The sequence below is a fragment of the Rhipicephalus microplus genome, chromosome 2 (assembly GCF_043290135.1).
Source record: "Rhipicephalus microplus isolate Deutch F79 chromosome 2, USDA_Rmic, whole genome shotgun sequence".
Taxonomy (NCBI): domain Eukaryota; kingdom Metazoa; phylum Arthropoda; class Arachnida; order Ixodida; family Ixodidae; genus Rhipicephalus; species Rhipicephalus microplus.
Window position 1 is genome coordinate 112,783,290 of NC_134701.1, and position 12,747 is coordinate 112,796,036.

The 12,747-nt window shown below is 41.6% G+C and overlaps 1 protein-coding gene across 1 annotated transcript in view; it reads left to right on the forward strand.

Moving 5' to 3' along the window:
* The window catches only part of LOC119169776 (venom metalloproteinase BumaMPs1-like), a 181,833-nt gene that overhangs the window by 101,812 nt on the left and 67,274 nt on the right, over positions 1-12,747 (forward strand). Inside the window, exon 6 of the mRNA XM_075886704.1 lies at positions 1,649-1,770. Coding sequence (XP_075742819.1) covers positions 1,649-1,770 — 122 coding nt within the window. The remainder of the gene's footprint in view (positions 1-1,648; positions 1,771-12,747) is intronic.

Sequence of the window (12,747 nt, forward strand, 5' to 3'; positions counted from 1 at the left end):
CGCAATCACAGCACACAAACTTGCGCAGCTGGCAAGTCCAGGTCATCTTTTAAAGACGATAGTCTTTCTTCAAAACTCAGAAACTTTGGTCACTCTGCCTATTAGTCTATTTTCCTTTCTGTCGTTACGTCGCACAAAGAGCCACCTGACCCAAATTTACCCAAATGGTAAAAGCCCAGGCACGTTGAATTGGTGGCTGCGTTCATACTTGCAAACGTTGTCGATTAAGAAGCACGTATTACACATATCTGAGACCCAACATATGTATGTAAGTATTAGGTGGTGTGTTCCTTCACTGAAAATACAGATATGTCATTATAAAGAACAAAGTGTATTTAGGCTGTGCGGGAAATATGTCGCTATGCGGAAAAGAAGGCTGACAGGTGACTATCGTCTTTCGATAATTGCAGTAGAGCACGCATTACCGCAGATAATTTTGCAGGTATACTGCGTTTGTAGTGAATATAGAAACACTACCATTCCTATTCTCTTTGTTTCAATGTCACATGTACTATATTACAGGAGAATATCAACGACATGACCAAAATTTCAAAATCTGCGTCAAAATATAGGAATGTGATGGCACGAATTTTAAACTGTGTTTTTCGTATTATGGCGACATTGTTTCAGTGAAGCTTACAAACATTTGGTACGTTATGGCCCCCTCGTTGTTTGATGTACAGCCACCCATTTTCTAACATGAACGCGCAAGTATCAACCACCGAATTTTTAGGCGCCTGATCCAGGCCCCTGATTTCTTATTCCTCAAGCTGCCAAGCAGAACACCACTGCACAGGACTGTTTATCGCAAGCATGTGTGTGTGCTCGTATATTTTGCCGTGTCCTTCGTTGAACGCCACTTATCTCGACTGGCAGTCAGCGCTCGCGCGCTGAATTTTATAAATTGGTGTCTGAACGTCGTTTATACCAATAATTAAGCGACTTTGTTTCACCTACACACCGTCAAAATCCATTAGGTCAAGGTAGTTTGTGCTGGAAATTTATGGTGACGTCACCAGCAACAGTTTCGTTTTGTGCCTTTTTCACCATTACCAATAAGTATGTCGTAGCAAACTTACCTTTCAGAACCATGAGTTTTTAACTTCTTATGTGCGTGAAGACAACATTTTCCCAATTATTGTCCATTTATTTGCACATACAAAGCCATTAAATTGACCATCTTTGTAGCTCAAGTAATAAAGCATCGGACACCTCATTTCAAGATGGCAGGTACACTACCTGTCGGCAATACATTTTCTTTTATTCCGCTTCATATCGTGACGTTTAGATCATAATTACTGCATGTAATCTCCTCGACTTCTGTTGGCTTCAAGACTGTTCTTCTTCTGTCCTTCTTTCTCTTTCCTGCCCTGTGCAGGGTAGCCTACTGGGATCAGCCTAGGTTGACCTCCCTGCTAGATTTCTTTCATTCTTTTTTATTCTCTGGTAGTTGACATAAAGTTAGGAAAAAGAAAAGAGCAACATCTGCAAAAAAACGAACCTCTACGTTTTTTTTCTTTTGGCACTCTTACATTCTACTGTTGGTGTAAGTCAATTTCATTTAAGATAATTATTCGGGCGTGATTATCCTTTAGTGCAACTCGTTACTACAAGATATTTCCAGAATAACGCAGTGGTTCGCTTTCAGGCCTTCGCATACCTGTGTTCATACGTCCGGAGGTTTTCGTCGTAGTCGACTTCGAAATTTGCTCAGCAATGAAGTTCAACAAGCACAAGATTTCACGCTACATCGCTATCCTAGGAAACTCTGTACGTACATGTCATTATTGCAACGCTATGTTAGTGTGTATACAACGAGAATGGCACACGAGATATACCACACATACATAGCACAGCTCAGACTTTACTCCACGTTCTGAACCAAGTGCTTCCTCCGGATAGCTAACTAGAACATTGTCATTAGTAAAAATATACGGCGTATACTTTCACACTACGTTTAAGGCGATAGTTCAAGTTAACATAAGTGTACTGTGTTTGCAGGCTCGTAATATCTTGTGGAACAAAGAAAATTGTCTTTACCAAAAGGAACTCTCAAAGCGTATGCACGCACTATGAATATTTTTGTACAACAAAAAATCACTTGTAAGAATTCGCGTGAAATGTACAGTGACAAGGCAGGCGAGGATGAAATACATGGTAAACATTACTGACTCAATCACAGTAAGCCTAACAAATTTTGTAGTTCCCCACTGTGCGATTTACTATGTATGATGGTTCACCACGTGCCAGTCGATGTCTCTCGATGAGTAGGACATTTTTCTGACAGTACAAGAAAGCATGTCTGCCTTGGTCGAGCAGTAGATAGTGCTTCGCGGCTGATCCCATGGTCGGCAGTTCTATTCTGGAGATGGCGGTCGCATTTCGGTACAGGAGAAATGATACAGACCTAAGTATTTACGTGTAGGTGCACCTCTAAGAAGCAGGGGCCGAATTCACAAAGCTTTTTCTTTGGCTGCGCATTTTCTTAGCCAAAAATTCTCTTATCTGGAGGGATTACTATAGCGCGGGTATGAATTTACTTTTTCGGCACTTAAGAGGGCAAGGAGGACACACGATAGCCGATGAAACGACAAGAAAAGAAAGAAGTGTGTGCCGATAATATCAAGGTAGCACGCAAAGCGTCTAGCATCGAGAGTATACGATGATAGCCAATGATTTGCTGCATCTAAGTTTCAGTTCCGCGAGCGCCTGCTACAGTGCTTACGATATGCCGCGTAAGTTGTAATAGGCGTTTTGACGAGCTGTGCAAAGCCAAGCACTCACCTTTCATCAACGACTGTAGCTAAAAACGAAATTGCTCGATGGCCTTAAGTCATCGAGCAATCCATGAACTATCTCGCCAAGTACAAGTAAACAACGCTCCAGGTGTACCACATAAATGAAAACTCACATAATTCGATGCATGCAATGTTTGAAAATGTGCCTCGAATGTCTTCCCCTTTTTAACGCGACCAGTTACCTTACATTTCATTGAAGCTGCGCCGCTACTTAACTAATTCGGTGCAATCTATCATGGTATAGTGGTGAACGTAAGGGTGTTTTGTACCTATAGTCAAAGGCAGCCTTTGTTACAGTATTCTTATTAGAAGACACATGAGCGACTTTGGTGCCAGCAGACGAATTGTGCGGAAATAGATAACAGCAGTAATGAAATGAAATTGTGAGCGCAATTTTGCTGATTCCATGCACCGCAGCATTTTTATAAAGCTGGAATGCGAGAACGTGCATACGCTTGCGCTTAGGTATATGTCTACGTAAAATGAGGGAGACTCGTCGGGAGGTGTCTCAGTGCTAATGCTTTTCACAAAACACGGCGCAAATATTTCGTCCAGAGTTGTTTGAGTGCGCACACAAAGCAAGGGACGTGTATACGAGTCTTGAGGTCGAGAAACGTTATCACACGTGCGAAAAGGATGAAAAGAGAGAGAGAGAGAGAGACTCTCGTTTCGGCTTCGCGAAAGCTTGAAATTGATAGATAATAAAGACAATTTTCTGGCCCAGCAGACGACAGGGAAAGTCTCCGCAAAGCAGCGTCAGATGCTCGGACAGCATACAAAAGTGGAGTATGCGTTATATGGGAGTGACAGCCACTGAGAAAGCGAGATGAAGTGTGACTGTCCTTAGATGTGATAATCAATGCTAATTAGGAGAGTTGAGTTAATGAGCCAAAACTTTCCTAAATAACGATAATGGAAGCAAACTGAGCATTCATCTAGTAAAAGTGACACTAGTGACAGTGAACTCATAATAGTTGATTAGCGTTGTCAAAGGCCGATATATATTTTTATTTTCTTAATTTAATTTGGCAAACTATGAGAAGCTTGCCTACGTAAGAACCGGCTATCCCAACATCATGACAGTAATGTACAAGAATAAATAGCGCACGGTTATACAGTCACACGTGGCGGTTTCTATCTTCTAGTAACCTTGGGCAAACGCTTAGGTATATGTCTACGTAAAATGAGGGAGACTCGTCGGGAGGTGTCTCAGTGCTAATGCTTTTCACAAAACACGGTGCAAATATTTCGTCCAGAATTGTTTGAGTGCGCAAACAAAGCAAGGGACGTGTATACGAGTCTTGAGGTCGAGAAACGTTATCACACGTGCGAAAAGGATGAAAAGAGAGAGAGAGAGTGACTCTCGTTTCGGCTTCGCGAAAGCTTGAAATTGATAGATAATAAAGACAATTTTCTGGCCCAGCAGACGTCAGGGAAAGTCTCCGCAAAGCAGCGTCAGATGCACGGAGAGCATACAAAAGTGGAGTACGCGTTATATGGGAGTGACAGCCACGGAGAAAGCGAGATGTAGTGTGACTGTCCTTAGATCTGAGAATCAATGCTAATTAGGAGAGTTGAGTTAATGAGCCAAAACTTTCCTAAATAACGATAATGGAAGCAAACTGAGCGTTCATCTAGTAAAAGTGACACTAGTGACAGTGAACTCATAATAGTTGATTAGCGTTGTCAAAGGCCGATATATATTTTTATTTTCTTATTTATATTTGGCAAACTATGAGAAGGTTGCCTACGATAGAGCCGGCTATCCCAACGTCATGACAGTAATGTACAAGAATAAATAGCGCACGTTTATACAGTCACACGTGGCGGTTTCTATCTTCTAGTAACCTTGGGCAAACGCATTCTAACTATTTTTCTATTTTTGACAAAGTTTCACCGGACGTTTTTGCATTTGGCTTCATTCGAAGGAATGACGATATATCAGCAATAGGGCGAATGCAAGCACTGCTGCAAAGGACGAGTGGTTACAGCGCTCAACTACAATCTAGAAGGTACTTGGTTTGATTCGCAGAATCACTGAGCACTTTTTTTTTTCAAGAGGTTGCCCGGCCTGACATTGTGCGTGGTGGCGGGTACTAATTTTTTTAGAAGTAGGCTTTCGCACTTGCTTCTTTCACTCACCTTTTCACCCAAAAGCGCTGTACTGTGCTCCTTCGAAAATTAAAAAATTCAGAGTTCATAATTTTCTCCTCCATCCTCTCTTATCGCAAAAGTGTCCTGTGCTGAAATACCAATATCATACCTGGTATATTACTTTTCACGTGTTTGGATATTCGACCAGCAATCAGTCTTCACGGTGTTTTGAAGAAAATCTACACATGCAGTGAGCTAACTGCTTGCAGCTAAGTTGACTGCCTTTGTAGGGACACGCTTTCGTGCTAATTTGGTGGGCATCATCACATGCAGCAAGACCAAAGAGCACGGACAGTTAGAGCTGACGCAAACAGAGTGATTATTTTGTGTATTCTCTCCCGCTATTTGTCTAGGTGCGCTCTTCAGTTTAATGTCGCTGTCAATGGTTAAAATGAACTATAGCAGTTAATCGAGTTCTGCTGAGAGGGTCTCCTATTGTCCAGAATGGAACAGAACAATGGCAATTTGATATGTGTGATAAAGAGATACCCTGCTTTTGGTTACTAGACTAAATTTTTAAACAGAAGTTTATTTTTTATTAACAACAGTTTCAGTGCAGATGAAATGTGCATGGACAAAATTCGTGTATTTAGCTTGACTATGTTTGTGACCTTAATTGTAATTGCGAACCGGTATCACAGTATGCATAAATATCACACACATATACAACCACGGGTGATAGCTTGGTTATTCTGATTAAATTTGAAAGGTTGAAATTGACATATTCAACCAACGCAATGTGTACGAGATATGCCATGTAGAGTAGCTATGCTCTAAGCTAATCTTCGCAGGTTCGTTCCATTTTACCCATTTTCTTGCCCATGACTGTAGGTTGGTAAATCAAACAACTTCTTCGAACACACATATTCTGTGTAAGGTTACATTTATTTTTATGCAGTACAAAACAAATTGAAATGTATAATGGCTCAAAAGAGAAATAACTAGAAACAAATTCAGCCAAATCATTACCAAACTTACTCACAAATGATAAACGGATTCTCATTTGAAAGATACATACATATATACATACATATATGCACACACACATATACATATGTACACCCATGCATACATACATACAAACTTACACTCAGGTGTAAATATTAAAATGAATGGCTATAAAACAACAATTCTAATACACTCATTTTGAATATACTACAGAAAATAACTTACGAGAGAAATCCACCGCACTGTTATGTCTGAACACAGTGTTTCTCGAACCATCTGACAAAAGCTTGATGCATACTTTTCCGCTGCTGCCCAGTGACAAGCAGTTTTTATAAAAAAAACACAAGAATAAAGCTCTTGACAATGTCATGCTAAAAAAAGGGCTGTGCATCAATATTTTGTACATGTCTGCAATGTCACTCTGTTTATTTACATAGCTTAGATTTTTCACAACCCCCTAACAAAGCATGTTAGGACACTTGGGCTGAAAGTTGGCACAGCGCGAGTACATTGTAGACAATACATGAATAATACAAATATAAGCTACTAAGCTCCTTGGTGCAAACAGTGTTTATATTGACAGCTATCGGTGCAATTTCGTTTCCCCAAAACACTTCTCAAAAGTACAATAAACTTTATTTAGCTAAAAGTTTCTATTCTGGCGCATCGTGGTGGCTCAACGGTGGAAGTGACTCTTTCGGCCAAGAAAACAACGACCAATTATTTTTCCAGTTCGTGAATTCACCCCATAATAACATTGAGGCAGCTGGTAAGAGTGCTTTTGGAGAGAGGAAACCACCACATTCCCACCAGTTGTGGCCTTGGGTAGCTACTTCACTTGGACAAAAATGATAAAAAACACTCCTCAAGAAGACTTCCAAGATTGCACATCAACACAGTTCCCATACAGCTGTCTATTAGTCTGCATGAAAAAAGTTGAGTTTACTGGTGGGCAAAGACTGTACAGTATGTGAGGTGGTGCTTCAGTGCACTGCATGTATGTCTTGCTGCTGGCCTCAACTGCAATGTTGCTCAGCACATATGTGTAAAATAACAAACTAATACTATGCCACCGCAAAGTTATTATGTGTCATTTGCATGAAACAGGGACCACAATAAAAGAAGATAACAACATTTGCCTTCACAAAGTTCAAAAAATGTAAATAAAATTCCACAGAGTTTTCACAGTTCATCTGAGGAAAGTAATATTGGTTGTAAACACCTTCTTACTTCCACTAACAAACTATTTTAGGATGCCAGATTCAATATTGAAATATACCAGCACTTTTGTATTGCTAAACAATTGTACAGGCACCCAGAAAAACACAAGTGAATGCATGCTATAGCTACATATAAAAATAAATACTTTTATTTCTAGTCTGAGTAGAGCTGCATAGATGATAAGTCACTTGCATTACGTTATGAACAAACCTATCCGAGCAAAGTATACATTTAAAAAGTTACACTTACACAGTAGATAATAGGCTGTTGAAGGACGGACAGGCAGTGGGATAATACCCAAGCACTGAAATCTACTGTTAAGATATACTAGGCGTAGTGATGATCCTCTTCTTTCCAAATAAAATAATCCACATAGATTCACTTCCCAGAGCTTATACAATCATGGCATCATTGGTACTATACAAATGAGTGTACACTGAAGGATTACATCGACTAAGTACATGATTACTGCATCCATGGCTTTACTTCTTGTACTACAAAGAATGCAAACACAGCTACCATTGGCGACCATGGATGCTGTGATTTCTGGAATGTAAATGTAGAGGCACGCAGGCACTTAACACACATGTTAAAAACTTCAGCTCAAAAATATTTGCCCAGTAACACTACAGCAGCCTTTAAATTAGTGTCATAGTTTCGTATCTTACGCAAAATTAAAATAATTTCGAATGCAAGTAAATGAACTGCTGAATAATGCACTGCTACGAAGTTAAGCAGCAGCTGCTCCTGACATCACAATGTGCTCTTTCTGCTGTTGTAAACTTTGAGCAGGAGAACAGTCCCTGGCAGTCGAGAACAGTCACTGGCAGTCCCTTCACACTTGTTGGTCTTCTGTGCTCTGTTCTTGATACACTGTACATGACCATGGAGCACCACACCCCTTGTTACTGCTGGAACTTAGAAAAATACAGATCATTGTTACAACCATGCTAAGCAAGAGTGTACAGTTGTCAATTATGTGCTCATATTTACAGATATTGTATTTTCAGAAGCCAATGACAAGCCTCAACACACACACACACACACACAAACAGTGAAGACTGAAAATATATTTATTATTATACGAGAGCAAAACTACAATGTTATAGATGAATTCATGAAACTTCTGACAGGCATAAAAAGCCAATAGAGTTTCCTCTATTTCGACTTTAGACTAGGTGCGAGAAGTAGACCACAAATAAGTTCACTAAGAAACACAAGTTAGACTGCATTATAACACAACAGCCAATGTTCATAACTTTAAGGCTGTCTAACAGAGCCAGCTCACCATACCGCATATAGAAGCAAATGGGCAGTCTAGAAGACACAAAGAACTTGTGGATTATGAGTGTGCTTGTTGCTGACATCTATTATTCTAAATGAAGAAAACCTTTCAAAAATGCACTTCATCAGGGGAAATAATCATACGCAACAAACACAACGGGCTCCTACAGGTGCCACTAACACTCACCATTATGGTTGATACCAGTGTCTTGCCGGATGGATATGCTGCGTCCTGCACAGAACACCAAATGAGCGCTCCATGTCTTGAATTGCATGTGTGCTAGCTGCTTCGCTCTGCTGCTGAAATAGGCTAGCCAAAGATAGAGAAATGAGAAGCCATGGCTTTGAAACACGCTGAACGTCACCTTTAGAGATCAACAATGCATACTTAGGTCAGGTACAATTTGTAGAAAAATATATATCCCTATGCAATCGTGGTGAACATGTTCGGCTGAAACACAAGCAACAGCAGTGAGAGAGAAAAAGCTAAATTAGGTAAAAGATGCAGTTACTGGCCCTATGTCATCTGAGGCTTCTTCAATAGGTCTTTCTCCTTGCAAGTTGTGAACGCCTGGCAATTTTCACCCACTTGCTATTTCCTTCTAGAGCACTTGATCCCCAGGGGGAGTCACAAGCTCGAGAGGTCAATAAGGAATCAAAATATTTGTGCTCGTTTGAAAGCACAAGCTTTTGAGTCTCAGATTATTGGAGTTTCATTCGTAAGCTGCAGGCTTTCAGCTTTCAACATTCTCAATTATCTTGCAATTTAGTTCTATAAATGTTGAGTAAGAATTATGTGTAAGAATATTACAGGTATCCACTGAAAGCAACCATGCCCTATCGGAAAAATTGCCATGGTGGATACTGGAAAACATGGTGGGCGTAGTGGAAATAATAGTGGGCATGGTGGAAATTATGATGGCTATGGTGGGACGTAGTGGAAAATATGGTGGTTATGTCGGGACATACTGGGTGGTATGGTGTACAGATGATGGGTAAAGTGGAAATGATGGTGGAAAGCAGAGGCTAGATAGTGGGCAATATTGGGACACTCTGCCCACCATTGCGATAATGCTGGGAAGCCCTAAGCATATGGTGGGTGGTGCTTATTATGGTGGGCTACATGGTGTACCAAGCTGAGAAACTCTTCCCACCATTGCGATAATGCTGGTAGCACTAAGCAGATGATGGGTGCTGCTTGATATGGTGGGCCACATGGTGTACCAAGCTGAGAAGCTCTGCCCACCATCGCGATAATGCTGGGAAGCAGTAAGCAGATGATGGGTGGGCTTATAATGGCGGGCATTTTGTATAGTGTACCAAGCTGGGATCTGTACACTACATGTTCTACCACCATGATTTCCACCGAAGGTTAGGCCTACTGACCGAGCCCGTACAATTGTGTTATCCGTGCCTCTGGGTTTCAGAATACATGATTTCGACGATTAAGTATGACAATACAGCGCAGCCATGGCATCGATTATCCTAAATGAAGCATTTTTCATTGTGTATGGTGTCCGCTCAAGAAGCAACAAACATCGATGCGACGCTAATAAAGCACTCCCATAGAATGTAATTAGGTGTCTTCTCACCGACAGCCGCCGGTCGCACTAGCCGGCACTTCTCTAGTTTTTGTACGAGAACTCAAACGTGGCAATTCGTATGCTTGGTGAACCAATATGATATGAACCAATATGATGTTTTCGGCACACTGCATTTGTTTTGGCCAAGCCGTTATGTAGTTGTCGCTTTAGCGAAAGAGCTACAGCATTGCGCTGGCGCGACCACCCTCTACATTGCGCGTAGAGCATCCCAATACTCAATCAAATAAATTAGGCGGGCGTATCTATGGAATGAGCCTAGAAGCGTCATAAAGCGTGAGCAGATGTCGCCCTTTCAAACGAGCGCGAAACGGATATTAAACTTGGCAGACCCCGCCGGTAAACGGTTGCTGCTCCCTAGTCCAATTGGTATTTTTTTTCTTGAAGTTGTGAATTGTAAAAAAAAAATAGCACTAGTGCCATTAACATAGTGGCAATCGTTACAGGCCGCAGTTGCTTGTGTTTTGTAAGTGTGAAATTTTTAGTAGCAGGTGTAGATCTTGTCTATGTTGTGTACACGACAAACATAACTTAAGTTGAACCGTAAGTTTGTATGCCGACTAAGTATTTAACACACAATCAACGTCATGTTGGTGTGGCGCAGTGGTTAGCGTCTTCGAATGGGTATCCGCAGGTTGCACGTTCGATCCTCTGTGGCGCCTTCTATTTTTTTACAGGACGGGTGTTTTTTATACCGTTTTTATAAAATTCTTTTTTATTTTTTTTGTGGCAGCTCGTCACGGTGATTCTGACGTCATTTCGCGCTCAAGTGTTGCCGGCACTGCAGCACCCACCATACCCACCATGCGCCATGGTGGGCGTTTCCCACCATTCACCCACTACATTAATCCACTATAATGGTGGGTGGCGGTTTACACCATGCCCACCATTCGTTTTTTTCCGATAGGGTGCTTGGGTTTTCAATTTGTGCACAGTAAGTGATGTTCACGTAATCGTATGTATTAAAGAAAAACTAACCTTGCTGCCAGCTGTTAGGCAGTTTTGTGCCCTCGAAGCTCCCAAGCAGATCGTAGTCCTTCCAGACGAGGCTGCCATGCATGCTTCCACGCCACATCCGCTGAATGATAACAGTCCCAGCAGTGACATAGGCTTGCACAGTTAGGGAGAACGTGTCCTTCCTATTTTTGTACAGGTGCTCTAAAATGATGAGGATTGATGTGCCAGAATGTGCAACCGATGCATCACAGGACCTTAACAAACCAATCTCTGCGATCTGTGAAGAGCCAAAAACGAGATATTTAAAAACAATCACTAAAAGCACTCACTTCTAATACTTAATTGAGGAAGCTATCACTTCGTTAAAGTGACCAAAATCTGCTATATTCACTTTGAAATAAACTGAAGCCTCATGTAAAATTTACGTACCGCAATATATATGTCCTACTGAAGTATATACTACCACAGTGGTAATCGTCTATAGAACTAATTTTCCAAAATAACAAAAATTTTTTAAGTGCAACCTGGCTCCTGAAAAATAAATTCACATTAACTTTCCAACTATCAAACGTGGCCAATCGACAGACCCAACCTCATAATCAAACAGGAGCTCACTTGTATCAAATCACAAAAAAACTTTTTCTGTATTTGCTTCATAATATATGTATGTATATAACAGTAGTAGTAAATTTTTCATGCTTCAACTTACCATGGAGAAACATTACATCTGATGGGCTTAAAAACTTGCACACGTTATAGAACTGCGTGAATTATAGTACCGGTGAAATTTAGTTCTGCAAGTGGAACTCACCGGTGGCAGCATTTAGTAGCCATCGGTGTCATAAGGAACCAAGTACGGCCAACAGGCAAAGGGCATCTGCAGACTGGAAGCTGCCAATGACAGCAATGAAGGGCTGGCCAGGCGTGCACATCCATTGATAAAGTGTAAGAACTGGCCATGACCGGCTGTTGTCAAGGCTCTAGTGCCGTGCAAAACGATGGCCAGACGAACTCGGAAACCTGTAGTTAGGCGATATTGGCCTACAACTTCATCCAAAGCAAGGCACCGGTGAAATCTTTGCTTTTTTGGGGGGGGGGGGGGCTGGGGGGAAGCTTGACGTTCACGGGCTCTCGCTGCCACATAGAACTCTCAATTTGTTACCGAAGAACAGTGTAGGCGCGCTTCCAAAGTAACACGATACACAACAGAATGTAGCATCTCGCAGTTTTGGTTGATCACATCACAGCACTAGGACTATGGTTATCACAAAAAGGAGAAGTGACGACTTAACAAACAAAAGCGCCAAGCTGCCCACCACAACTTCGCAGGGCAAAACAGTTATCAACGCTGTCTTTCAATTTTCGGTCACACGAGCACAGCTTGTTCACAAGTCTTGGAACGTCAACACAGCACCACTGTTCACAACGAACATCGTTTCACTCCCGAACAGTACATTGCTCTCAAGTAAATAGAAGCGTACGGGCTAACTAGTGGCGAAGCAAGAACCGAGCGCATAGTTCATACGTTTCCGTACGTACTTGGGGTCACTCAAATAACGTGTCAAAACGCTGTCAATCCGAAATGTCGCACAGCACCAAACTGAGAGACTGGAAAGTCAAGCGAACGAACTGTTACCGGCTCACAAACACACATTGCAGGCTTCTCGAGTGCTAGTTGCCGTCGATACATCGATGCCGATCCCCGCTTGATAACCACACCGACGCACAGGCTTCGCTGCGCTTCACCGTACACCATTGCACTGCCACAGCTTTCCTTACTGCTT